At 42.9% G+C, this 25,228-nt stretch overlaps 2 protein-coding genes across 2 annotated transcripts; one reads left to right on the top strand and one right to left on the bottom strand.

The window, feature by feature from the left end:
• Window positions 1–26: 26 nt before the first annotated feature.
• Window positions 27–6,109, top strand: LOC120034349 (ADP-ribosylation factor-binding protein GGA1-like). The gene is made up of 17 exons (XM_038980871.1): window positions 27–300; window positions 892–976; window positions 1,573–1,648; window positions 1,785–1,883; window positions 1,975–2,098; window positions 2,208–2,308; window positions 2,456–2,536; window positions 2,896–3,033; window positions 3,181–3,262; window positions 3,385–3,498; window positions 3,640–3,783; window positions 3,883–3,956; window positions 4,139–4,329; window positions 4,598–4,803; window positions 4,893–5,062; window positions 5,147–5,257; window positions 5,389–6,109. Exons 1-17 carry the CDS (start codon window positions 135–137, stop codon window positions 5,497–5,499), a joined length of 2,073 nt encoding a protein of 690 aa, XP_038836799.1. The 5' UTR covers window positions 27–134; the 3' UTR covers window positions 5,500–6,109.
• Window positions 6,110–6,400: 291 nt separating this feature from the next.
• On the bottom strand, window positions 6,401–24,649 carry LOC120034562 (probable ATP-dependent RNA helicase DDX17). Its single transcript, XM_038981161.1, has 13 exons — window positions 24,185–24,649; window positions 21,085–21,241; window positions 20,692–20,788; window positions 20,373–20,506; window positions 19,731–19,796; window positions 19,457–19,598; window positions 19,174–19,334; window positions 12,193–12,365; window positions 11,926–12,036; window positions 11,716–11,777; window positions 11,530–11,589; window positions 8,207–8,434; window positions 6,401–7,998 (listed from the first exon to the last, which is right to left on the bottom strand). Exons 1-13 carry the CDS (start codon window positions 24,238–24,240, stop codon window positions 7,484–7,486), a joined length of 1,962 nt encoding a protein of 653 aa, XP_038837089.1. The 5' UTR covers window positions 24,241–24,649; the 3' UTR covers window positions 6,401–7,483.
• Between the last annotated feature and the right edge of the window lie 579 nt (window positions 24,650–25,228).

Below are 25,228 nucleotides of genomic sequence, written 5' to 3'. Positions count from 1 at the left end.
TTGTGCCGCTAGAGGGTAGAGAAAACCGGTAGAAATCTGAAACTGGTTGCACAGGTTTGCAATAAACAACTACAGTATGATCGAGAAGGTTCATTAGAAAGTATGATAACCGTTTTTCTGTGTTATATATTATTATGCGCCAGGGCCAGCTGCCATTGCGTTCATCATCCACCCATCACTGTTGGAGAGGTGAGAAGGGGAGCTCTCAAATGTGTTCCTCGCGAGACACTTTCATGGTAAAGAGAATTCCCGTAGTGATGGCGGCGCCGCCTGACACTGAGAGTTTGGAGTCACGTATCAGTAAGTATTTTTAAAGTTATTTAGGTTGTATAGAGAGCTATTGGAGCATGCATCCTTGGAAAAATAACCGTGTCGCAGTCGACCGAGATGACAGTTTAAGCAAAATCAAGGTGCAAACTGAGAGGGACTGTAACATTAGACCTCTCATAAACAGCAAGCTAGCTAGCTGTTTAGCTAGCCAACTGTAAAGTTAACGTGAGCTAGCTAGCCAGATAGATTCCCAGAACCACCTAGACTAGAGAGAATGCATCAAACTCTTGCTAGATACGGGAACCAGCAAGCCACCTATCGTGAATTCATATCATGCCAGTGTTATACGCTTACCTATGTGAGTGTGCTGTCAAATGCAGGAAGCCTAGCTAGTGGGAGAACTGGAGTTGGAGTCCCTTGCAAAGTCGTGTCCAAAGTACTGTTGGAAAGCTAAAGTACTTGCTATTATCTGTTTTTAAAACAGTTCTGCAACGAGTTGATTGATGTTCATCTCCATTTTTGACAGTTCCCTGAATTTAACATGGATATGTGTCACTATCGAACAATATTCAGATGAACCTTTACTTCCCCTTTCCCCAATTTCCTTAATTCTCCCATTAGACAAGGCCACAAATCCACTGAACAGAGACGCAGATTGGGACAGCATCCAGGCCTTCTGTGACCAGCTCAACAATGATTTGGAGGGGTATGTGAATGTCAGTGTCTCATAACATGTACATGTCTTAGCAATATTGTTTTCACCTCTCAGGAGTAGCTGTACTGAGTACATGCTTGTTAGTTAAAGCTGCAATATGAAACTTTTTGGGCTATGTCCAAATTCACATAGGAATGTGAGTTATAGATCTGTCATTCTCATTGAAAGCAAGTCTAAGAAGTGGTAGATTTGTTCTATGTGTCCCATTCCTACGTTTAGTTTTTTTGCATCATACTTTTGGTTTTGTACACCAGCTTCATACAATATTTGTAGTTATTGAAAATATATTTCACAGATGTTTAGATGGTACAATGATTCTCTACACTATACATCGCTTGTTTTGCCACATAAACTGAAGTTAGGTAAACTTTAGAATTTTTGCAACCAGGAAATGGCAGAGCGATTTCTTCATATTCCACCTTTAAGATTTCTGACACTGACCCTGTGCTGACATCTGTGTCATTCAATAAAAACATGGTGTTGTCTAGAGTAGAGGGAGAGGTAAAATTGCATGTCATACAATAGTCAATGGTAGATAGATTTGCTGCCAACTTCAGCCACATCAAACTCTTTATTTTCCATTTCAGACCCCAGCTGGCCACCAGGCTACTGGCTCACAAAATCCAATCACCTCAGGAGTGGGAGGCCATGCAGGCACTCGTGGTGAGTTGAGTGATGGCAGTGCGTTGTAAAAGGAATCCGAGCCAATACAGTTGACAGCCTTCTGTCTAGTGTGTGTGCCTACATTCATATTGAATAAATTAATTGTGTGACTCACTTGTGATGTGTGTACAACCAGGTGCTGGAGAGATGCATGAAGAGCTGTGGTGAAAGGTTCCACAGTGAGGTGGGCAAGTTTCGCTTCCTCAATGAGCTCATCAAAGTGGTCTCTCCGAAGGTAATGATTGGCTCTGTCTGTGCCTTTCACTGAGCAAGTCTGATAAAATTGGATAAGCTCTCACTCAGCATGCTCCTGCTCTCTCCCTCAGTACCTCGGCACCCGGGCTCCAGAGCCAGTGAAGAAGAAGGTGTTGGAGCTCATCTATAGTTGGACACTGGGGCTGCCTGACGAGGCAAAGATCGCTGATGCCTACCAGATGCTTAAAAAACAGGGTGAGCTGTTCTATACTTAGTGACTGCAGTGTAGCTATGATAGTGATGTACGCACAGTTGTTGTTAATGTTATGTTTACCTTGGTTTGTGTTTTTTATTTTTTTACCAGGTATTGTCAAACAGGACCCAGTTCTTCCAGCTGACAAACTCCTCCTGCTTCCACCTCCCAGACCAAAAAATGCCATATTTGAGGATGAGGAGAAGTCAAAGGTAAGGCATTGTTAATAAACAAAAGAAACATAATTTTTTTTTTCTTCAAATTTTGCATTACAAATGTGATTCACCATGCATTCTCCACTCCATTTACTACCCCTTTCCCTAACTTTAAATTCTTCCTCCTCCCTGGTGTCTTGGTAGACACTGACTCGCCTGTTGAACAGCACTCACCCTGAGGACCTGAAAGCAGCCAACAAACTGATCCAGGAAATGGTGCAGGAGGTACAGTCTCTTTTCTCAAGCTCGCCTAAATGTATGAATAAAGTAGATATATAGGCTGTTACATTACAGTAATACAGAGATGTACATCACATTGCACAGTGTGAACTGTATTATCTGGTCTGTGTGTGTGTTAGTATGGGAGAGAAAGTGAATGCCCAAGTGCTTTAGTACTCTTCTAGTCATGTAAGGGGACTGAGTGAGAAAGTGGGCGCTCTGCCCTGAGGGGTGGTCTCCTTGTCAGAATCATTCAGTGCTTTCATGACTCCTTTAGTTTAGGGACAAAGGATACTTTTCTTCCCCCTCCTCCCTCCCTGGTTTCTTCTTCCTGGTTTCTTCTTCCTGACTTGTGTGTGTCTCAGGACCAGAAGCGGGCAGAGAAGTTGTCCAAGCGTGTGAACGCCATCCAGGATGTGAACGAGAGTGTCAGCCTACTGACTCAGCTGCTGGAGGACTATGACAGGACCACCAACCCACAGAGCAATGCAGAGCTCATCCAGGTCTGTGGCACCTTTACACAAGCAACTCCATGCTATGACAAACCAGAGACACCTCCCACAGTGCCATAACCGCATCACCTATATATGATGTATACAAAGCACTACATGCAGATACAGACATTTGATAGTGTGTATTTGTGTGTTTAGGACTTGTACCAGCGCTGTGAGAAGATGAGACCCACATTGTTCAGACTGGCCAGTGATACAGAGGACAATGATGAGGCTCTGGGTGAGGTTTCAGACACTCCTCAATTGTGTTTAAGTGTATGGTACACAGAGAGAGAAGAATATGTGGGTGACAATATACAGTATATTACAATTGTTTCTCTGTGTGTGTGTGTGGGCGGGCAGCGGAGATCCTCCAGGCCAACGACAGCCTGACTCAGGTCATCAACCTGTACAGGCAGCAGGTGAAGGGAGAGGTGGTGAACGGGAACAACTCAGCTAATACACGAAGGCTCACAGGTGAGCAACAATGGGTCAATGACACATGCATCCATAGGGACGATAGGGTCACTTGACAGAAGCTTGGTAGGAGGGGACTAGAGTATATGATTACATGCATGGGTTAAAGATTTCCTCTCACTGTACACTTATCTCTTCCAGGAAGTAGTGCGGCGCTACTTGATTTATCGGGATTGGACACGTCATCTCCTTCCTACCCAGAACTCCCCACTCCAACAGACAGCCTAAATGCTCCCTCTCAGGAGATGGGCATCAGTCTCCTTGACGATGAGCTAATGTCACTGGGTAAGGGCAGACAGCATATTACATCAAGTCTTCCAGGACCTCTGCTACTTCCATGTTGTGTGTGTTAATTGTGGGTGACTTTGTGCCTATCTTTCCCAGGTTTGAGTGAGGGAACCCACACCTCCAACCCGGCCTCCCAGCCTGAGGACTCTACCGCCTGGGACTCTTTCCAGGTGAGTGGAGAACTGAGGACTTCACACAGGGAGACATGATGCGAGACGATGCATAATATTCCATTTACACCAAATCCATTGAGTCTCTTTTAGCTTGATAGATTACCATTACTTAGGCAGGTTCATGATTATACCTTAACAAGTGTAATGTCTTACACATGGTGTCGCTTTCTTTGCAACAGTCTTCCGACAGTGTGGATATTACTGATATCCCAGCAGCGCCTAGTGTACTACTGAGTCCAGATCCGCTCCCCTACACCCAGCCTCTTTCTACTGGAGCCACGTCTGGAAGCTCAGCCTTAGATGAGTTGGATCTGCTGGGGAAGACGCTGCTGCAGCAGTCCCTACCTCCAGAGGGCCTGCAGGTCAAATGGTAACTAACCCTTTACTATGGGATGGTTTTACACCGCAGGAGATGTTTGTGTCACGTATCCGTGTTAGTCTGCCAGTTATGTTGCTGCTTAGTACAGTATTGATGGACCACTGTGTTCATTATGATTTGAAGTCACTTCAAGTGCTGTAGAAGCAAAACAATATATGAAGGATCATGAGGCGCTGACCATGCCAACTTGTTATAACAACATGACAGACACTCAGCAACATTGTTCAACCTTTTATGTAGTACCTTTATCTATTTTCAGGGACAAGCAACCTTTCAAACCTACTCTACGAGATCTCCAGAACAAATCTGGAACTAATCCAAGTCCTATCCCGGCCTTCTCCCCTGATCACCCGGTGGCTCTCCTAGGTGATAGGTTGTTGGACACCTCTCCGGTTCACACAGTCATTCCCCCTATAGAAATTACCCTGACAGATGTTTTTGTGCCACTTGAGTCCATTAAGCCCAGTAAGTATCTATAATATTTTTAGTATCTACTTGCTATGCTAATAATGCATCACATTTGAACAGTGTTTTAAAGTCTTTGTTGTATCCAGGTAGCCTGTTGCCTGTGACGGTGTTTGATAGCCACAGTTTGCGGGTGCTCTTCCACTTTGCACGTGACTCTCCGCCCTCTCTTGCTGATGTGCTGGTGGTGATCATCTCCATGCTCTCCTCCGCCCCGGTTCCAGTCAGCAACATCCTCTTCCACGCCTCTGTCCCTGACGTAAGAACTCTTCTCTCTTAATCTGCCTTTTTCACCTTCAGTTCCATTGTCAGTGTAGGGTTGACATCATGTCCTCTGTTGTAGACAATGAGAGTGAAGCTACAGCCCCCATCAGGAACGGAGCTTCCACCCTTCAACCCAATCCTCCCACCTGCTGCCATCACACAGATCCTGCTGCTGGCCAACCCTCACAAGGTACTAGACTGTGTAGACACTCATTGAAGGCCTGTTATATACCCATGTGACATCCCCAACATGAACATTTTCTTGTAATTATAAACTATGAAGCCAAATAGATTTCTGCAACCCTCAATTCTCTTTTCCAGGAGAAGGTGCAGTTGCAATACAAGCTAACCTTTGCGCTAGGAGAGGAAAACCATGATGAAAGAGGAGTTGTAGCACAGTTTCCACCTTCAGACACATGGGGCAATCTTTAACATTCAACAGATTGACAAGATGTGGCATCTCACTCAGACACTGCATAAACCTTGCTTTTTAAAAATGCTTCTATTGATTACCTTGCTTAGCCAATCTCAACTGGGTGTTCGCTTTATGCTTTGGAGTAATGTCCTCTGCAGCTTTACAACATACATAGTACTATTGCACAGCCATATCTTGTTTTTAACAAATAGTATAAATTCTATGAATGAAGGACAACCTATTTGTTTACTTTCATGCTCCGGGAGACATGCAATGGACCCTTTGGGGAAGGCTCATCTTTGTCTCATTCTTTTTATATAGCTGTAGACTATCCTGCTGAATTACTGTTGATGTTGTTTACCCCACCATGCTCCCAGGGTTGCTTACTGTGATAATGGAGCACTCTTCCTCTCCTTCTGCACGGATAATGGTTTGCCTGATATCCTTGTCATGTAGAATGAGACATTCTAACAGTGAAGTCCTATTTAAGGTTTGTTTTCACTATCATGTCCATTTGGATGGTTTGTCGGTTTTACCTGTTACTCGATAAATCTTTTCAGACATTGCATGTGTCTTTTACTCCGTGCTGGTTCAGATTACCTGTTCTGGGAATAAATCTGTTTTAAAGAAAGATGAATGTCTGTCAAGTTGTCTTTCTGAATCATCAAAGGCTTGAGTCTCCCAAACACATTCCACCAGGCATCTCCAATACAACTCTATAAATATTGGAACTTTTGTTATGTACATTTGCAAAGAATACATATTTTCAATAATGTTCTAAGTTATTTTTCTTGGTTTAAACTGTTGTCATTAAGATGTAGGAGTCTGACAATCTTAACCAAGCTCATTCACACAATGGTAGTTGGAGCACCATCAATACCTCACCTAGTGGAGTACAGAAACAAAATGTTAAGACACTTTAAACATTCAAAAGCTTTATTGAAACCTGAAAAACAAAACCAGACAGTAAAAAAGTGATTTTACAGGTTGGTCTTGTCTACATACTAGAATGATTCAACTACAGAGAAGCAGCTAAGCACAAACCTATACATCTCTACACTAGGAAGAAACAAGTATGTGTGACAGGTTTACAGAGTTCAATAGAGAAACAAAAATGTTAATATATGCTCCAGCTACCGAGGGGTTGAATGATCCCACAAAATAAACAATTAAAATAAGTGTATATAATGGTTTGAATGAACAAACAAAAGTCGAATAACTACCTCATGACAGGAAATGTCTAACCATATTTCAAAATACTGTCCTGGAACTGATTTACTAATCACCTTTTTCAGAGAATTTCTAAATGGGAAAATAATCACTTATGTACAAACTAACTAAAGCTGAAGAACCAAAAGCACAACATCTGAATGAGCTGAGAAAAAAAGTTGTCTAGAAACGGTAGCACCTGCCTCGTACACCGAAATGCAAAATAACACATTCGTTCACTGAAACAACTCATTCGAAGCTCACTATACTAAGAAAGCCGGTTTGTACAATAATGAAATAACCTTTATGTTTGAGGACAATATGCTGAAAAAGTTACTTAACGGTTGACAGCACTGGATATGTATTTTGTGGGAAAAGCAACATGAAACAAATTAGACGGCACCTCAATGAAAATGCTTTTATCACCTACAAATGTATAAGTATTACATTTAAGCACAAGTGTATTCCACTTCAATTGTGGTCTAACTACTGAAAGAACAATCAGCATTTGTACAGCTATTTTGCTTAAACAAATCCTTTCAAAGCACTGATGTCAAACTGCTTGTTAGTCAGGCAAGTTCATTGTTGAATGTCCACAACAAATCGGCCGACTTTTTATTTTTAACGCTCACCAATCTAACAAAACACTTCTGGATTTATGTCAGCTAAGGCCAAGATTTCAAGCACAGTACTCCAGAATCTCAAAACCTGACAAGCTAAATCCTAACACAACTGACTTTTCTGGTTGATGTTGGGGATTGTATGAATGTGTGGTGAGGGCTAGCCCCAGCTTTACTTTCTCTGTGAGGTTGGAGGGGGGGGGGGAGCAAACTGGAAGGGCGAGTGCCCCATTAATCCCATCATGGGCTGGGCTGGGGTAAACTTCTGGGCCATGAGGGGCTGCGGCCCTGAGGGGGGTGGAGGGGGCTTACTGGACCTGCTGACTGAACCAAACTGCCCCGCTGACTGATCTTGCCCCCCATTGCTGCTCCCGGACTTGTACTGGCTGCTCCCGCTCTGGTACTGGTTGTAGGAGGAGCTGGAGCCATAGCTGCGGCTGTCCCTGCTGCCCCTGTAGGAAGAGGACGACCTGTCCCCGGCACGGCTGCTCCCTCCATCTCGGCTGTCGCGGCTGATGCTGCGGCTGATGCTGCTGCGGCTGATGTTGCTGCTGCTCCCCGTGCCGCTGCTGCTCCCCCGGCTGTCCTTGCTGCCCACGGGGCGCATGCGCCGGTTGCACTCATCCTGATACATCAGGTTGGGGTTGTTGGCGTTGGAGCCGTTGCCATGGAAACGTGACCTGCCTCCTGCATTCCAAAGAGAGAAGATGAAGTCAGTTATAAAATGCTGCAAATACCTGGACACACTGACACATACTGTAAAAAACTAGCTTGTTCAACGTACAATGAAGAAACCTCAAGTCAACAGCCCACTGTCAATCACTTCAAAAAAATCTACAGGGGTAACTCTTTCCCCCCAGACATTTCCCTTGAAGGCTCTCCCTCATTCTCCCACCTCCTCCACGGCCAGTGTTGACCAGTTGCAGCAGCTTGGGGTTTATGGCCTGCCGGGCCTCCTCTAGGACACGGATGAGCTCACGGGCCTGACGAAGGTTGCCCGGGGTGAAGAATGTGTAGGCTGTACCCTTGTTGGTGCTACGGGCAGTACGACCGATACGGTGGATGTAGTCCTCAGAGGAGTTTGGGTAGTCATAATTGATGACAAATTTGACATCCTCCACATCTTGGGTAAGGAGTTAAGTAGGGAGGGTTAGTCAATGGGGAGGGAGAAGAGACAAGGACAAGTTAGGAAAAGCAGCATTGATTGATAGAAACATTTCACAACAATATGCCACCTGTGGAAAGGTCAGGGAGAGGAATGGAGAGTTCATTTATTCCTATTTTAAGATGTTTGCTTTGTGCACCAAGCAAAACTAGAAATGTACTTGGTACAGACAATACCCATAAGACACAGATCTAACTCTGAAACCTCGCTTACCTGTCTAGTGAACAATGTAATCGGTACATAATGGAAAAACACTTAGATCCTACTTACCCCAACATAACTACAACGCTGTCAATTTTATTTGTTAACCAATACACTATGTTCCTCGAAAAATACAATGGGCTCCACAGTATTCCAGCCACTATATATTTCAAATGCTTTTGGTCAAGCACTGAATATACCGCTTCCTCATGACCAAAACGTTACAATAACAGCCAACCAATACCAGATAGACTAAATAATTACAAATAGGGCTTGAACATCCCCATTTTGAGTGGGGCTGAAACTCCAAATAAATAAATGGGGTATATCTGTATCCATTGACAAAACTGGCAAATGGTAAGATTTCTTTAAAGGGTGGAATTTAACTTTTTTTAAAAGTCTGTTTCTCATTACAGTTGACATAGGGCTCTGAAAACACTGCTGTGGGTTAAAAATGTCTCTTTCCTACGGACCGATGAGGTGGATGTGAACAGGGAAGGTGGGGTGAGGTACTTACCCCGTATTAGAGATGACTTACAAGGTTAGCGCCCTCTGTCCCCCCCTGACCAGTCCTGGGAGGTCTGTAGGGGTAGGAGAGTGAGGAGGACAACATGGGTCCTCCCCCCTCCCATCACTCCTCCACACATCCCTCCCAACTGGAGTGGCAGAGCCAGAACCCAGGCTGGACTGGGTCTGACACCACACCCTTGCTCTGCCTCTTCATGTCATCAGGGGCATGAATAGGGGAAATGGGCTACTGTTTCTGTACTGTTGGGTACTTCAAATACTTCAGGGGTCTAAATATGGACTTCCTGTAACTACCTGTATGGTAAGCATCCTCTCCTGTTTCTAGCGAATACCTGATGTTTAATTCTAGTTTGGGGGATATTTTCTGGGGTTGTTGAGATTATCCAAGGTCTTTGGTAGAAATCTGTTCAGAGGAGACAAATGGAAGACCCAGGGAAGTCCCCCCGGGTCCTTCCCAGACTGACAGCGTGTCCAGGAGCCCAGGGGTTCAAGTGCAGTAACAAGAAACAGACACTGGGGTGGTGATGTGGAGGTTTTGGGGAGCTAAAATACTCAACATTAAGGGGCTTTTCCAGGGAACATGAGCATTTGTAGAGGGGCGAATATACAGATGTTGTCAGGACATGATTCTGACTGGGGTTTGCTGAGTGCAGGTAGAACGTTTCCATTTTTTCTGAATCATTTCTACAGGTCTGGGTTGTCTTTGCATGGTGCACACAAAGAGTCATTCGATATTTGAAGTAAAGAGATGAAAGCATGAAAGATTTGGGAAGAAGGCCAAGGGATCACATGACCAAGGTCAGAATAAGCATAGGTCGAGGTAGAAAGAGAATGTATCTCTAAACAGTGGACTATGAACAGGTAAATGGACAGTGTAAAGTGTGATAGATTAAGGGGTGGGCAGAGAAAAGGAGGAATAGAGAGAGACAGAGAGAAGGGGGGGTATATAGAGAGGCTCCTTCAGGCCAGGACTCCTGCCAGCCAGGACCAGACATGACGCCCGCAGAGGGAGAGGCCGGCACAGCCAGTGGTGGGGGTGGGGGTGGGGGTGTCAGGCTGCATAGGGGGCTGCAGGGGCAGTTTAGAGGGGAGCCTCCAGCAAAGCGACAAATGCTCGGCCTGCCGCCTTTTACTGTCTTCTTGTAACGCACCACTGTATCTATTAACCTCTGGGGAAATTATTTGTCTCCATTTAAGACTAGCTATACTGTATGCTAGATTTACTTGAAGAATGTTTCTGGCAAACTACTTATCAATCAATTGATCTCCAATGATGCCAAGCCTCATTTAGTATCTTCAAAGATGTCTAACTAGGGCTTTTTGAAAATGCTCCATATTAGCAAAGGGAATGGAGAAATCCTCTGAAAACGTTGAAGCTGTTTAGTAAAACAAACCTGCTTAGCATTGTGTAGCTATATTAGTGTCATTTATGAAAGGAACTACATATGGTGCGTTACTGTTGCAGGCTGATGGCATAGCTTGTGGGAGGCCGCCCCCCTCTTGGCCCTCTGAGCTGACCGCCCCGCCCCAGTTTAAAATTTGGAATCCCAGCAGAACCCTTCCCCCCCCTCTGTCGTCCAGGCAGTCAGTTTGCTGGAAGGGGGAGAGTTTTTTTGAGGGCTCTGTTCTGGGTTTTCGGAGAGATGTCTGTGTCTGTGATTGATAAATCAGGCCTCCTCTCCCCTGTGTTTCTCTCCGCAACTCAGGCTCGATTAGTCATGCCTAGGTCCGGCTGCAGGCTCCAGTGGGCCTGTGCGCTTCTAGTGCCGGAAGAGAGACTTGGAAACAAAACAAAAACAAAATGAAAGAAAATAAATGAACACAGAAACAAAACAAAATTTGGTTATAAAAATTGATTGCCATAAGGGGGTGCATCACTCTCCATACCCGTTATTTTAAGTTCATACTTCACACACTGACAAAAGGTATCTCAAATTACTATGTTTTTAGATCTACTCAATGGTTGGATTTTCCTAGCCCTGTTATTCAAGGAACCTGGCATTCCACAAAGAAAAATGAGTTACAGAAATAAGGCATACTTCTTAAATACATATCTAAGAAATACTACTGACAAGAAAGCCACACTTCATATTAAACAAAGTTGCAACAGTACTCACAGAAATCTGCTTCAATGTGTTTTGTGGAGGCCATTTCATGAATTCAATACATCTATACATTTCTTGGGTTTCTTACATGCAATGAGGCTAGTATACTGTACATCTAAGAACAATTAGGTGTCCTACTCATAGCCCATTGAGGGAATATGTCTGTGTTTGTATTCATGCAGAGGGACTGTGCTTTTATTCTGAGCACACAGTACATACCCAAACCACGTGAGGCCACATCAGTAGCAATAAGAATAGGAGCCTTGCCACTACGGAACTCTATAGAAGGAGAGGGGAAATGCCAAGAGATCAGCTGAGGGACACAAAGGAAGGCGTCACGACAACAACCAAAACCAATTAGGCCTATACTAGCCCATATAATACTCCTAATAAACCACGTCTTACCTGTCAGCACCCAGTCTCTCTCTGGCTGAGTCTTGTCACCATGGATACACATCGCTGGCCACCTGAGGAGCAAACCAACCTGTTAGCTTGATGATCAGAGAACTGGGAATTGTTATGAAGTAGTACAACCCCATGGCCAGAAGTATTTTATATTCAATGGAATCAATTAATTACTCCCAGAGTGTGTGTGTGTTCCTTTCCCTTGCTCACCCATCGCGTCTCATTCTGCGGGTCAGATCATCGCAGCGTTTCTTGGTCTCCACAAAGATGATGGTCTTGTTCTCCTTCTCAGCCATTATCTCCTCCATCAGCTGGAGCAGCCTGGGGAGAAGGAGAGCGAACATGTTAGCCAATGAAAGCTCTTTGGAAAGTTAGTTACATCGGTCTACGACCAAGCCTCATCAGTCTACATCAACACAGTCCCATTCACTAACGCTAATGTTTCAGTGGAGTAGAGTGAACAAGTATTAGCCTCACTTGTTGTCCTTCTCACTCTCCGTGCACACGTCCACAATCTGCAGGATGTTGTGGTTGGCGCTCAGCTCCAGGGCTCCCACGTTGATCTGGACATAGTCCTTCAGGAAGTCCTCTGCTAGCTGCCGCACGTCCTTGGGCCAGGTGGCACTCCACATCAGGGTCTGCCTGTCAGGCTGGGATGAGAGCAGCATTAGAAACTCTTGATAAAAAACACAAGCACGTTTTGCAGTAGCTAGCAGCAGTATCAGATGTTTTATTACAGTATAGCAGCAGTTTGGGGATATAGACTAGAAACCACTAGCCATTTGGAATAAAGAATTTGTAGTAGTCCATCTACTGAAATATACACTGAGTGTACAAAACATTAGGAACACCATCCTAATATTGAGTGGCAACCCCTTTTGCCCTCAGAACAGCCATAATTCATCTGGGCATGAACTACAAGGTGTCGAGACTGTTCCACAGGGACTCTAATGTGTTAAGTTGGATGTCCTTTGGGTGGTGGATCATTCTTGATAGACACGGGAAACGGTTGAGCGTGAAAAACTCAGCAGCGTTGCAGTTCTTGACACACTCAAACCGGTGCGCTTGGCACCTACTACCATACCCCGTTCAAAGGCACTTAAATATTTTGTCTTGCCCATTCACCCTCTGAATGGTACACATACACAATCCATGTCGCACTTGTCACAAGGCTTAAAAGTCCTTCTTAAACCTGTCGTCTCCCCTTCATCTACACTGATTATAGTGGATGACATCAATAAGGGGTCATAGACTGACCAGGTGAAAACTATGTCATGGAAAGAGCACAGTCCATCACTGTAAGACGTGATACTGAAATTGTATATGGTTATACTATGTAAAAGATAATGGTGCAACACTAATAAATCTAATATTAATTTATAACAAATGCGCTTTCTCCCGCGTTGGATACAGTCGCTGTCCGCAGTTCTGAAACAATCTTCAGTGCGCTGTAGAATTGGCACCTTTCCCTTTGTTGCTATGTGCATTATAGCAAATTAACCAGCATATTGGGATTGAGAACAATGCGGCGGAGGCAGCAGCAGCAACGAGGAAACAGCCATAACCTGATTGTCTAAGAAAATTGAGGAAACCCCAACTTAATTAGGTCTATAATCAATAGCCTAACTGTTAAATGTGCCTGGCTTTATAAATCATCTGTACATATCTACAGAAATAAGACCGACCTTTATAAATCATCTGTACATATCTACAGAAATAAGACCGACCTTTATAAATCATCTGTACATATCTACAGAAATAAGAACGACCTTTATAAATCATCTGTACATATCTACAGAAATAAGACCGACCTTTATAAATCATCTGTACATATCTACAGAAATAAGACCGATCTTTATAAATCATCTGTACATATCTACAGAAATAAGACCGATCTTTATAAATCATCTGTACATATCTACAGAAATAAGACCGATCTTTATAAATCATCTGTACATATCTACAGAAATAAGACCGATCTTTATAAATCATCTGTACATATCTACAGAAATAAGACCGATCTTTATAAATCATCTGTACATATCTACAGAAATAAGACCGATCTTTATAAATCATCTGTACATATCTACAGAAATAAGACCGATCTTTATAAATCATCTGTACATATCTACAGAAATAAGACTGATCTTGCTTCTGTTGCCTGTTGGAGTGTTTGTTTCATAGCCTAATGATTCCATGAGCACCAGCCCTCATGCAATGGCAAAATGTCGGATAAAGCAATTTCACAGACTCGGCTGTTTTTATTCTTTGCTATGCTATAATAAAGGCGTCACAATTTTTTTTCCTGTTAGAACAGACTGGTATTACTTATTTAGTGTTGTTCACTGTTCCAAACAGGCAGAAAAATTTAATTGTAATCTCACAGCACCTGTTTGACACACATAATATGCACGCAGCTCTCGCTCCTATACCCTCCTTTTTATTGATCTCCTTCTTATTGATATTACAATTATTAGTAATGTTGTTATCATTAGTAGGCTTTGTATAACCACTATCGAGCTGTAGGCCATAGAGCGCATCCTGTTTAGTCTTAACACCGTAACTTACTTAGGCCTATATTTCAATATATAGGCTCCTGTATCAATCAATCAATCATTCATTCATGTCATCACACAGCATACAATACATTCATGTTTTGAAATGCAATCAAGCATTTTAGCTTACAAATTAAATAACAAAGGGAGCTTTGAATAATTAGCCTAAACAATAAATAAAACGCAATTTACGAATGCATGAAACTGGTTTTAGTCTGCTGTAAAAAAGGCTTTGTATATATTTTTCCCCCGTTAGAACAGTTTCTGTTTACACTGTTCCAAATGGTCAGAAAAGGTAATAATATTGTAATCTAACAGCAACTGTTATAACCAATTTATTGATGTGATTATGATAGGCTATAGGTCAGGCCCTATTGGTCACATGCATGCGATGCTTATATGTTTCCCTTAAACTTCTTAGGGATCGGCGTCCCGTCAACAGGACAGTTGTAAATCATGCAGCGCCTTGTGTCGCTATTGCAGATTTTAGAGAAAAACAACAAATGTCGGTACATATAAGTGTCTTATATCGGCTGAAAGCTTAAATTGTTGTTAATATAATTGCACTGTCCAATTTACAGTAGCTATTACTGCGGAAAAAAATGCCATGCTATTGTTTGAGGAGAGCTCCTAACAACAAAATACTTTTTCACCGCGATAGGTTTGATAAATTCATCTCTGAAGGTGAAATGTGTACTTACATTCTGAAATCTTGCTCTGGTTTACCATCCAAAGGTTCCCAGAGATAACATGAAGTGTCATTTTGTTAGATAAAATCCTTTTTCATATCCTAAAAAGGTCCATATAGCATGCACGATCGATTTTGTATTTCCACTCGTTCAATTTGCAAAGAAAGGAATCTGTGAGAATCTAACCCTAAACGTTGTTTCAACCAGTCAAATCACGTTCATATGTATTCCTCAGAGATCCTAGAACGTAACGAGACTTCACTATATCATTAGGAGTGTAGTATATCCTATAGGACACCAAATTTGGTCAGAAAGCGACGCCTTTATGGCATGCCGATGACACGGGCGGTCATCACTTGAACAACTCTAACTTTGTCAAATAAGCACCAATCGGGGTCAAACAAAGCTAGCTAGATAGCCAATGAGCTGGGAAACCATGTATCTGTCGTAAAATGTAGCTACTAACCTTGTACGACAGCATGCCTTTTCATTTTGGACAAAAATGATAAGATATATTTAGAGTTATGAAGAATGTTGAACTTATAATAAGGCTACTAATACTGGAAAAGCTATATCAAAGTCCAAGTATACAGATTTGATGATATTCTTGCAGAAAAATGTAATATGAAAGCAAATGTCTCCTTCACGATTGGCCCAAATGTACCTGGGTGACTTCACACTAAATGTCATGTAGTTCGCTCATACTTCAAGTTATCCGTCTGAAACTTTGCACATACACTGCTGCCATCTTGTGGACACCTTCAGAATTACAACCAGAGTGATGGCTGGAAGTGCGACCTTTCTGTTGCATTTCAAAGATGGTGGTAGAAAAAAACGGTTGGTTTTTTCTTTGTATTTTCTTTTACCAGATCTATTGTGTTATATTCTCTTACATTCAATTCACATTTCCACAAACTTCAAAGTGTTTCCTTTCAAATGGTACCAAGAATATGCATATCCTTGCTTCAGGGCCTGAGCTACAGGCAGTTAGATTTGGGTTTGTCATTTACGTGAAAATGTAAAAAAAGGGGGCTATCCCTAAGAGAGCGAGGGTTGAGGGAATGTTTTTCCTAAACAAAATAGGGATTTCTGTAACAGAACCTTTCGGTCAGAAACTAAATTGCTGAAATGACATTACAGCTTCAGCACGGACAGTAAAATTAACACTTGCTGTGCTGTGGTGCCTTTTTGCTACAGTAGGGAGGAGAGCGAGACAACGTGCGCCAGTCATGTGTCTTAATTATTTAATCAAACAGTTTGCTTAAAGCATCAGACAAGCTCAGTGCATACAGTGCCTTGCAAAAGTATGTATCCCCCTTGGCGTTTTTCCTATTTTGTTGCATTACAACCTGTAATTTAAATTGATTTTTATTTGGATTTCATGTAATGGACATACACAAAATTGTCAAAATTGGTGAAGTGAAATGAAAAAAATTACTTGTTTCAAAAATTTCAAAAAAACACAAACAGAAAAGTGGTGCGTGCATATGCATTCACCCTCTTTGCTATGAAGCCCCTAAATAAGATCTGGTGCAACCAATTACCTTCAGAAGTCACATAATTAGTTAAATAAAGTCCACCTGTGGGCAATCTAAGTGTCACATGATCTCAGTATATATACACACCTGTTCTGAAACGCTCCAGAGCCTACAACACCACTAAGCAAGCGGCGCCATGAAGACAAAGGAGCTCTCTAAACAGGTCAGGGACAAAGTTGTGGAGAAGTACAGATCAGGGTTGGGTTATAAAAAAATATCCAAAACTTTGAACATCCCACGGAGCACCATTAAATCCGCTATTAAAAAAATTGAAAGAATATGGCACCACTAGAGGGCCGCCCACCAAAACTCACAGACCAGGCAAGGAGGGCATTAATCAGAGGCAACAAAGAGACCAAAAATAACCCTGAAGGAGCTGAAAAGCTCCACAGTGGAGATTGGAGTATCTGTCCATAGGACCACTTTAAGCTGTACACTCCACAGAGCTGGGCTTTACGGAAGAGTGGCCAGAAAAAAGAAATTTCTTAAAGAAAGAAATAAGCAAACCCGTTTGGTGTTCGCCAAAAGGCATGTGGGAGACTCCCCAAACATATGGAAGAAGGTACTCTGGTCAGAGACTAAAATTGAGCTTTTTGGCCATCAATGATAATGCTATGTCTGGCGCAAACCCAACACCTCTCATCACCACAAGAACACCATCCCCACAGTGAAGCATGGTGGTGGCAGCATCATGCTGTGGGGATGTTTTTCCATCGGCAGGGACTGGGAAACTGGTCAGAATTGTAGGAATGACAGATGGCGCTAAATTCAGGGAAATTCTTGAGGGAAACCTGTTTCAGTCTTCCAGAGATTTGAGACTGGGACGGAGGTTCACCTTCCAGCAGGACAATGACCCTAAGCATACTGCTAAAGCAACACTCAAGTGGTTTAAGGGGAAACATTTAAATCTTGGAATGGCCTAGTCAAATCCCAGACCTCAATCCAATTGAGAATCTGTGGTATGACTTAAAGATTGCTATATCAAATCAAATCAAATTTTATTTGTCACATAGACATGGTTAGCAGATGTTAATGCGAGTGTAGCGAAATGCTTGTGCTTCTAGTTCCGACAATGCAGTAATAACCAACAAGTAATCTAACCTAACAATTCCACAACTACTACCTTATACACACAAGTGTAAAGGGATAAAGAATATGTACATAAAGATATATGAATGAGTGATGGTACAGAACGGCATAGGCAAGATGCAGTAGATGGTATAGAGTACAGTATATACATATGAGATGAGTAATGTAGGGTATATAAACATAAAGTGGCATAGTTTAAAGTGGCTAGTGAAACATGTATTACATAAAGATGGCAAGATGCAGTAGATGATATAGAGTACAGTATATGCATATACATATGAGATGAGTAATGTAGGGTATGTCAACATTATATTAAGTGGCATTGTTTAAAGTGGCTAGTGATACATTTTTACATAATTTCCATCAATTCCCATTATTAAAGTGGCTGGAGTTGAGTCAGTATGTTGGCAGTGGCCACTAAATGTTAGTGGTGGCTGTTTAACAGTCTGATGGCCTTGAGATAGAAGCTGTTTTTCAGTCTCTCGGTCCCTGCTTTGATGCACCTGTACTGACCTCGCCTTCTGGATGATAGCGGGGTGAACAGGCAGTGGCTCGGGTGGTTGTTGTCCTTGATGATCTTTATGGCCTTCCTGTGACATCGGGTGGTGTAGGTGTCCTGGAGAGCAGGTAGTTTGCCCCCGGTGATGCGTTGTGCAGACCTCACTATCCTCTGGAGAGCCTTACGGTTGTGGGCGGAGCAGTTGCCGTACCAGGCGGTGATACAGCCCGACAGGATGCTCTCGATTGTGCATCTGTAGAAGTTTGTGAGTGCTTTTGGTGACAAGCCGAATTTCTTCAGCCTCCTGAGGTTGAAGAGGCGCTGCTGCGCCTTCTTCACAACTCTGTCTGTGTGGGTGGACCAATTCAGTTTGTCCGTGATGTGTACACCGAGGAACTTAAAACTTTCCACCTTCTCCACTACTGTCCCGTCGATGTGGATAGGGGGGTGCTCCCTCTGCTGTGGAACCCATCCAACTTGAAGGATCTGGAGCAGTTTAGCCTTGAATGGGCAAAAATCCCAGTGGCTAGATGTGCCAAGCTTATAGAGACATACCCCAAGAGACTTGCAGCTGTAATTGCTGCAAAAGGTGATTCTACACAAATTGACTTTGTGAATAGTTATGCACGCTCAAGTTCTGTTTTTTTGGTCTTATTTCGTGTTTGTTCAACAATAAAAAATATTTTGCATCTCCAAAGTGGTAGGCATGTTGTGTAAATCAAATGATACAAACCCCCCAAAAATCTATTTTAATTCCAGGTTGTAAGGCAACAAAATAGGAAAAATGCCAAGGGGGTGAATACTGTCGCAAGCCACTGTATGTAGTTGAATTCATTCAAACACAGTGTGTGTGTCTATATATGGAAAATTAAGTTCAAACATTTCGACCATCGATTGGTCGAAAGGAATAGGACGACTCTCGGTCAATCAATATTTTTTTGTAGTGAGGGACAGCCCTACTCAGTGTATATGGTCTTAGGCAGGCCTGAAATGCGTCAATGTGTTGCTAATGCATTGGAAAGAGATAAGGTAATAACAGCTGTAAAATGAGGGTCACTTTGCTTGAGTGACTAGAGAACCCTGCTCACCCTAATCTGGTCAACAATCTTGCGGATCTGAGGCTCAAAGCCCATGTCAAGCATTCTGTCAGCCTCGTCCAGCACCAAGTAGGTGCAGCGCCGTAGGTTGGTCTTCCCTGCCTCCAGGAAGTCAATGAGACGACCCGGGGTGGCGATGCAGATCTCAACACCTGGGAGGGAGAAAGAGAGCAGGGTAGGTTTCTCTGGTTTAGACAGACATGCGTAATGGAAGAGTATGTATTTTCTTCAGCATATAGGTTATAGTGACTAGTGTGTAGGCCTTTTTCCTTACCTCTCTCCAGGTCACGGATCTGGGGTCCCTTGGGCGCTCCCCCGTAGACACAGATGCTCTTGATGCGTGATGACTTGCCGTATTCATGCACCACTTGCTGAACCTGCTGGGCCAGCTCTCGAGTTGGTGCCAGAACCAAACACTGCACAGAGACAGAACAGGGATAGAAAAAAACACTCCCTGAATATAATACATTTTGGAAGTGGCTGATATCCATACATCTGAACAATTATAGGAAACATGCTGTAAGATTCATCCAAAATGGATTACTTACGATTGGTCCGTCTCCTCTTTCTAGGTAGGGCTGGTGGTTAATGTGCACAATGGCAGGCAGGAGATACTGAGGAGATACAACAACAAGGTGATAAACACCCCACATCAAGCAGGAGAGATTAATAATAGAAGGAAGTAGAGCCCGATCAATTCCACTATAACCAATATTCAATGAATAGGATGAAAAATGGGACACTTGTGGACATTCTCATGATGTGCCATTACTGTCACAATGTAAGACATAACATTTGCAGCATATTTCTTAGACAATTACTCTTTTGGATGGCCATTTCTAAAAAGTCAGTGTGGAAAATGTTCACATTAATTTGTCCACTGTAAAACAGTATATCTGCAGGTATATCATATTGGTACGTTTTGTCCCCCTCAAAAAAATCTTAATCGGTATCAGACCCCCAAAAACACATATCGGTCAGGCTCTAGAATGCAGACAAGATAACTGAGGATATTGTATGGCAGTCAACACAGGGGTATGTGTAAAAATGGGCAGAAAGAAATTAATAAAAATGTCTACAGATATGAACAGTGTGCATGCGGCTATTGTTCCTAAGTGTTGCTGTAACTTTTTGTTCATCCTGTTCTGTTCTTGTGAATGTATGATGACGGAGCTACAGCTGCATCTCACCGATAAGGTTTTCCCAGAACCTGTCTGTGCGATGCCCACCATGTCCCTGCCACTCAGGGCCAGAGGGAAGCCTTGTGCCTGGATAGCTGTGGGCTCCTTAAAGTTCTGCTGTATCAGCACATCCATCACATACTCTGGGTGAAGTGGATAAGAACATCTATTAAGCATAACTAAATAACTATAAATCGCATTGGTTAACAAAACTAAGGTTCAGTTCACATCACCTGCCAGAATAGATGTTTCCCAGAGGTGAAAACGATATGCATTTTCACAATGACGCCAGGGCAGATCAGTTGTACTGAAAAGTTTTTGTACTTACGGGGAAAATGGGCCTGGGAGAAGCTACTGACAGGTTTCGGGCAGCCTGACCCCCTGATAGTGATCTCCTTCTTCCTGCGAAACTCCTCCAAGTCATACTGAAAGACAGAAAACAATATCTGAGATAATAATAAGAACAAAACTGTCCACCAATAGTGTCAAGGGTGGCACATCTGGCAACAACTGCAGACTAAGTCAATAGGGCAGTGCTGTTCAATCTTAGTGGAGACCAAGAGTGTGCAGACTGCCCAGCACAAATAAAACAGATTCACGAAACATCAAACCCTTGATTAGTTGAATCAGATGTCATAGTTGGCCTACTGGAATGTGCTGTAAGAAATGCACACACACCTGTGGTTCTCCATGACTGAAGCACACTGGTGTGGGGAAATACCTGGCTCATGCGCTGGACATCTGGATGTTCATTGTAAAAGTTCTTCTCAAACTTTGGAAGCTCGTTTAGGTCCCATTTCTTCTTGCGCAAACGCTCCCCTGGGTTCCCAAACTTCTTGTTGGGAGGGGGACCTCTGCTAGACCCAAAACGAGGACTCCTAACAAGATGACAAGCACATAGATTAGTATTTGATTACCTCAAGCGAGACTCACTGTACACAACATTTGCCAAGGACAGAAAGAATTGGAGGGATCACATTTTGTCCATTGGTCCCAAAGGGTATGAAGAGGATTACATAGCAAGCTAGCTAAGTAGCTGGTCTTTATAGATTCATTGTAGCTATCCATCTTTGGTTAGATATTCTTGTTAGCTAAAGTTAGTAGAGATATAGCTATCTTGACTGGAAACACGATGCTGAATTGTATTGAATTTACACATCGGCCAAAAATGTGTGTTTGGATCAGGAAAGTTTCCACTCACAACCTCTACAAACCAGCATGTTGAATAAAATGACATTGAAACATACTCTACCGGTTACCACTGTTGGTCCTTTTTACAGTGGGAATGCAAGACAATGGAAAGTATTCAGACCCCTTGATTTTGTTACATTACAGACTTATTCTAAAATCAATCTACACACAATACCCCATAATGACAAAAGAAAACAGTTCTTTAGAAATGTTTGCTAATTTAGAAAAATTTAAAACAGAAATACCTTATTTATATAAGTATGTAGGTGTAGACCTTACAGTGAAATGCTTACTTACAAGCCCTTAACCAACAATACAGTTTTAAGAATAAACCTAAAAAAAGTAAGAGATAAGAATAACTACTAATTAAAGAGCAGCAGTAAATAACAATAGCGGAGCTATATACGGGGTACTGGTACAGAGTCAACGTGCGGGGGCACCGGTGTCGAGGTAATATGTACATGTAGGTAGAGTTATTAAGGTGACTATGCATAGATAATAACAGAGAGTAGCAGCAGCGTAGAGGGGGGGGGGGGGGTCAATGCAAATAGACTGGGTAGCCATTTGCATCCTGTTTCCATTGATCATCCTTGAGATGTTTCTACAACTTGGAGTCCACCTGTGGTAAATTCAATTGATTGGACATGATCTGTAAAGGCACACACCTGTCTATATAAGGTCCCACAGTTAACAGTGCATGTCAGAGTAAAAAACAATCCATGAGGTTGAAGGAAATGTCCGTAGAGCTCTGAGACAGGATTGTGTTGGGGCACAGATCTGGGGAAGGGTACCAAAACATTCCTGCAGCATTGAAGGTCCCCAAGAACACAGTGGCCTCCATCATTCTTAAATGGAATAAGTTTGGAACCACCAAGACTGTTCCTAAAGCTGGGCACCCAGGCCAAACTGAGCAATCGGGGGAGAAGGGCCTTGGTCAGGGAGGTGACCAAGAACCCAATGGTCACTGACAGAGCTCCAGAGTTCCTCTGTGGAGATGGGAGAACCTTCCAGAACGACAACCATCTCTGCAGCACTCCACCAATCAGGCATTTATGGTAGAGTGGCTGGACAGAAGCCACTCCTCAGTAAAAGGCACATGACAACCTGCTTAGTTTGCCAAAAGGCACCTAAAGGATGCAGACCATGAGAAACAAGACTCTCTGGTCTGATTAATCCAACATTGAACTCTTTGGCCTGAAGTCAAGCGTCGAGTCTGGATGAAACCTGGCACCATCCCTTCGGTGAAGTATGGTGGTGGCAGCATCATACTGTGGGGATGTTTTTCAGTGGCAGGGACTGGGACACTAGTCAGTATCAAGGGAAAGATGAACGGAGCAAAGTACAGAGATCCTTGATTTAAACCTGCTCCAGAGCGATCAGGACCTCAGACTGGGTGAAGGTTCACCTTCCAACAAGACATCGACCCTAAGCACACAGCCAAGACAACGCAGGAGTGGCTTCGGGACAAGTCTCTGAATGTCCTTGAGTGGCCCAGCCAGAGCCCAGACTTGAACCCGATCGAACATCTCTGGAGAGACCTGAAAATAGCTGTGCAGCGACACTCCCCATCCAACCCGACAGAGCTTGAGGATCTGCAGAGAAGAATGGGACAAACTCCCCAAATACAGGTGTGCCACGCTTGTTGCGTCATACCCAAGAAGACTTGAGGTTGTAATCACTGCCAAAGGTGCTTTACCAAAGTACTGAGTAAAGGGTCTGAATACTTATGTAAATGTAATATAACTTCTTTTTATACATTTGCAATAAATTCAAAACCTGTTTTTGCTTTGTCATTATGGGGTACTGTGTGTAGATTGATAAGGGGAAACAACCAATTTAATCCATTTTAGAACAAGAATATAACGTGGAAAAGGTCAAGGAGTCTGAATACTTCCCGAATGCACTGTACCCACAGTAAAGTATAATAAAATCACCTTATCAAAATGCATGCAGATTTATATCACCTGTAACGTGCCCAGAACCATGTATGCTTGCGTGGCGTGCATGTGTAACCGATGTGAAATGGCTAGCTTACATTGGTGCCGTGACCCTGATCGCTGGTTGATGCGGAAAAGGAGGTGGGGGGGGGGGGGGGGGGGGGGGGTGAGTGTAACCGGTGTGAAATGGCTAGTTAGTTTGAAGGGTACGTGCTAATAGCGTTTCAATCGGTGACATCACCCGCTCTGAGACCTTGAAGTAGTTGTTTCCCTTGATCTCCAAGGGCCGTGGCTTTTGTGGAACGATAGGGAACAACGCTTCGTGGGAGGCAGTTGTTGATGTGTGCAGAGGGTCCCTGGTTCGAGCCCAGGTAGGGGCGAGGAAGGAAGCAACACTGTTACACATGTATTTTCATCTTGTGCCCATGCTTCAGGTGATAGATATCTGAACGCACTACCAACGCTTTGAAAAGTTAGCGTATGCTTTCCTGTGGATATATTGTCGACTCTCACATTCCTACCTGCAAAAAAAACAACCGGTAAAGTAAGCTAAAATATCATTTCATTTAACATTATGGCTTGCAGAGGTCGTATGAGGAAACCTTCCTGATTCAAACGCTAATTTATGCCGACGTAGAAATCAATGCAATTAATCTTCGGGTTTCCAGGTAAATAGCGAACTGCCTGACTTACCCCCTGTCGCGACCACGGTCCCTGTCTCGATCTCCATACGATGAACCGCCCCTCATTTTAAAAACCACTTGACTTCTACCTAGCTAGTTAGTTGGCTAAATATATATATATAATATATTTCTCCGCTGGAACAGGGGCAAGTTTTTGCAGGCAAGCCTTAGATTCTCGCGTTCAAAATGTCAAGCGATCAACGTTACAGTAACTCTGGCTAGTTAAGGCCCTTATTGTGTTAACATTAGCTGGCTAACGTTAGCTATACAAAAATGTGAAACTGGGACAAAATTTGTTTAAATATTATTGAACGAACATGTATAAAGTGGTATTTTTGACAAATGAACAAGTATCTAGTTTTTGTTTTTACTACAAACCAACGCAAACAGGTGATAGCTTAACGTCTCGGAAACTGCAGCCAAATATTTATATACGCTGCAGAGTGTTGTTGTTATTAGCTTGAGCTAGCTAGAGTTCTTCTTCTATGGTATTACGGCGGTCCACAAACAACGTTAGAGGTGCATGCCTCCAACTACTGGATGGGGTGAAAACTGATAAGCTTTAACGCAAAAATAATATGGAGAAGGGAAGGGTGAAAAAATATACTTATAATATTCAAATATAAATAAAACAAACTGTACTCCTTCAGTCTGATTCGAATGTATATTCAGATCCCTACAAAGGTTCAGTATATTCATTCAGTATTCCCTGTAACATTTTGTCTGTAAAGTCCTGGAGATCCAGAAATATGTTTGCTGTCATCACAATGAGTTCTAGTTTCTTCAAATTGTTAATAAAAAATAAAAAAAGTTTGTTCTGTGCAATTTATCACTTGCGCAATAAACGCAACAAAGTCCACCTTCTTCACTGTTAGTGTTTCGGGATCCTTCTCCTAAACTCCATTCACTGCAGGCTGTGGGGCATCCACTGCCATCTCATCTCCACTCGCTCTTTCAGCTATTTTCACTGCCTCCACATAGGAGACCTCCTGGATAGCCCTGATCCTTGCTACTGCGACCTCCTTCATCCTTACAGGGCACTCCAGGAACTTGG

This window comes from Salvelinus namaycush, chromosome 41, assembly GCF_016432855.1.
Source record: "Salvelinus namaycush isolate Seneca chromosome 41, SaNama_1.0, whole genome shotgun sequence".
Lineage (NCBI taxonomy): Eukaryota > Metazoa > Chordata > Actinopteri > Salmoniformes > Salmonidae > Salvelinus > Salvelinus namaycush.
This window is presented reverse-complemented; position numbering and strand designations above follow the sequence as displayed.

Bases quoted from the DNA above. Each gene is read 5' to 3' on its own strand.
- LOC120034349 (XM_038980871.1), top strand. From the start codon at position 135: ATGCGCCAGGGCCAGCTGCCATTGCGTTCATCATCCACCCATCACTGT. The intron at 1,884-1,974 runs GTAATGATTGGC...TCTCTCCCTCAG, and splicing joins TCAAAGTGGTCTCTCCGAAG to TACCTCGGCACCCGGGCTCC. The intron at 2,537-2,895 runs GTACAGTCTCTT...TGTGTGTCTCAG, and splicing joins TCCAGGAAATGGTGCAGGAG to GACCAGAAGCGGGCAGAGAA.
- LOC120034562 (XM_038981161.1), bottom strand. From the start codon at position 24,240: ATGAGGGGCGGTTCATCGTATGGAGATCGAGACAGGGACCGTGGTCGC. The intron at 21,242-24,184 runs GTAAGTCAGGCA...TCATCTTGTTAG, and splicing joins GACCGTGGTCGCGACAGGGG to GAGTCCTCGTTTTGGGTCTA. The intron at 7,999-8,206 runs GTGGGAGAATGA...TTTGGAATGCAG, and splicing joins CAACACTGGCCGTGGAGGAG to GAGGCAGGTCACGTTTCCAT.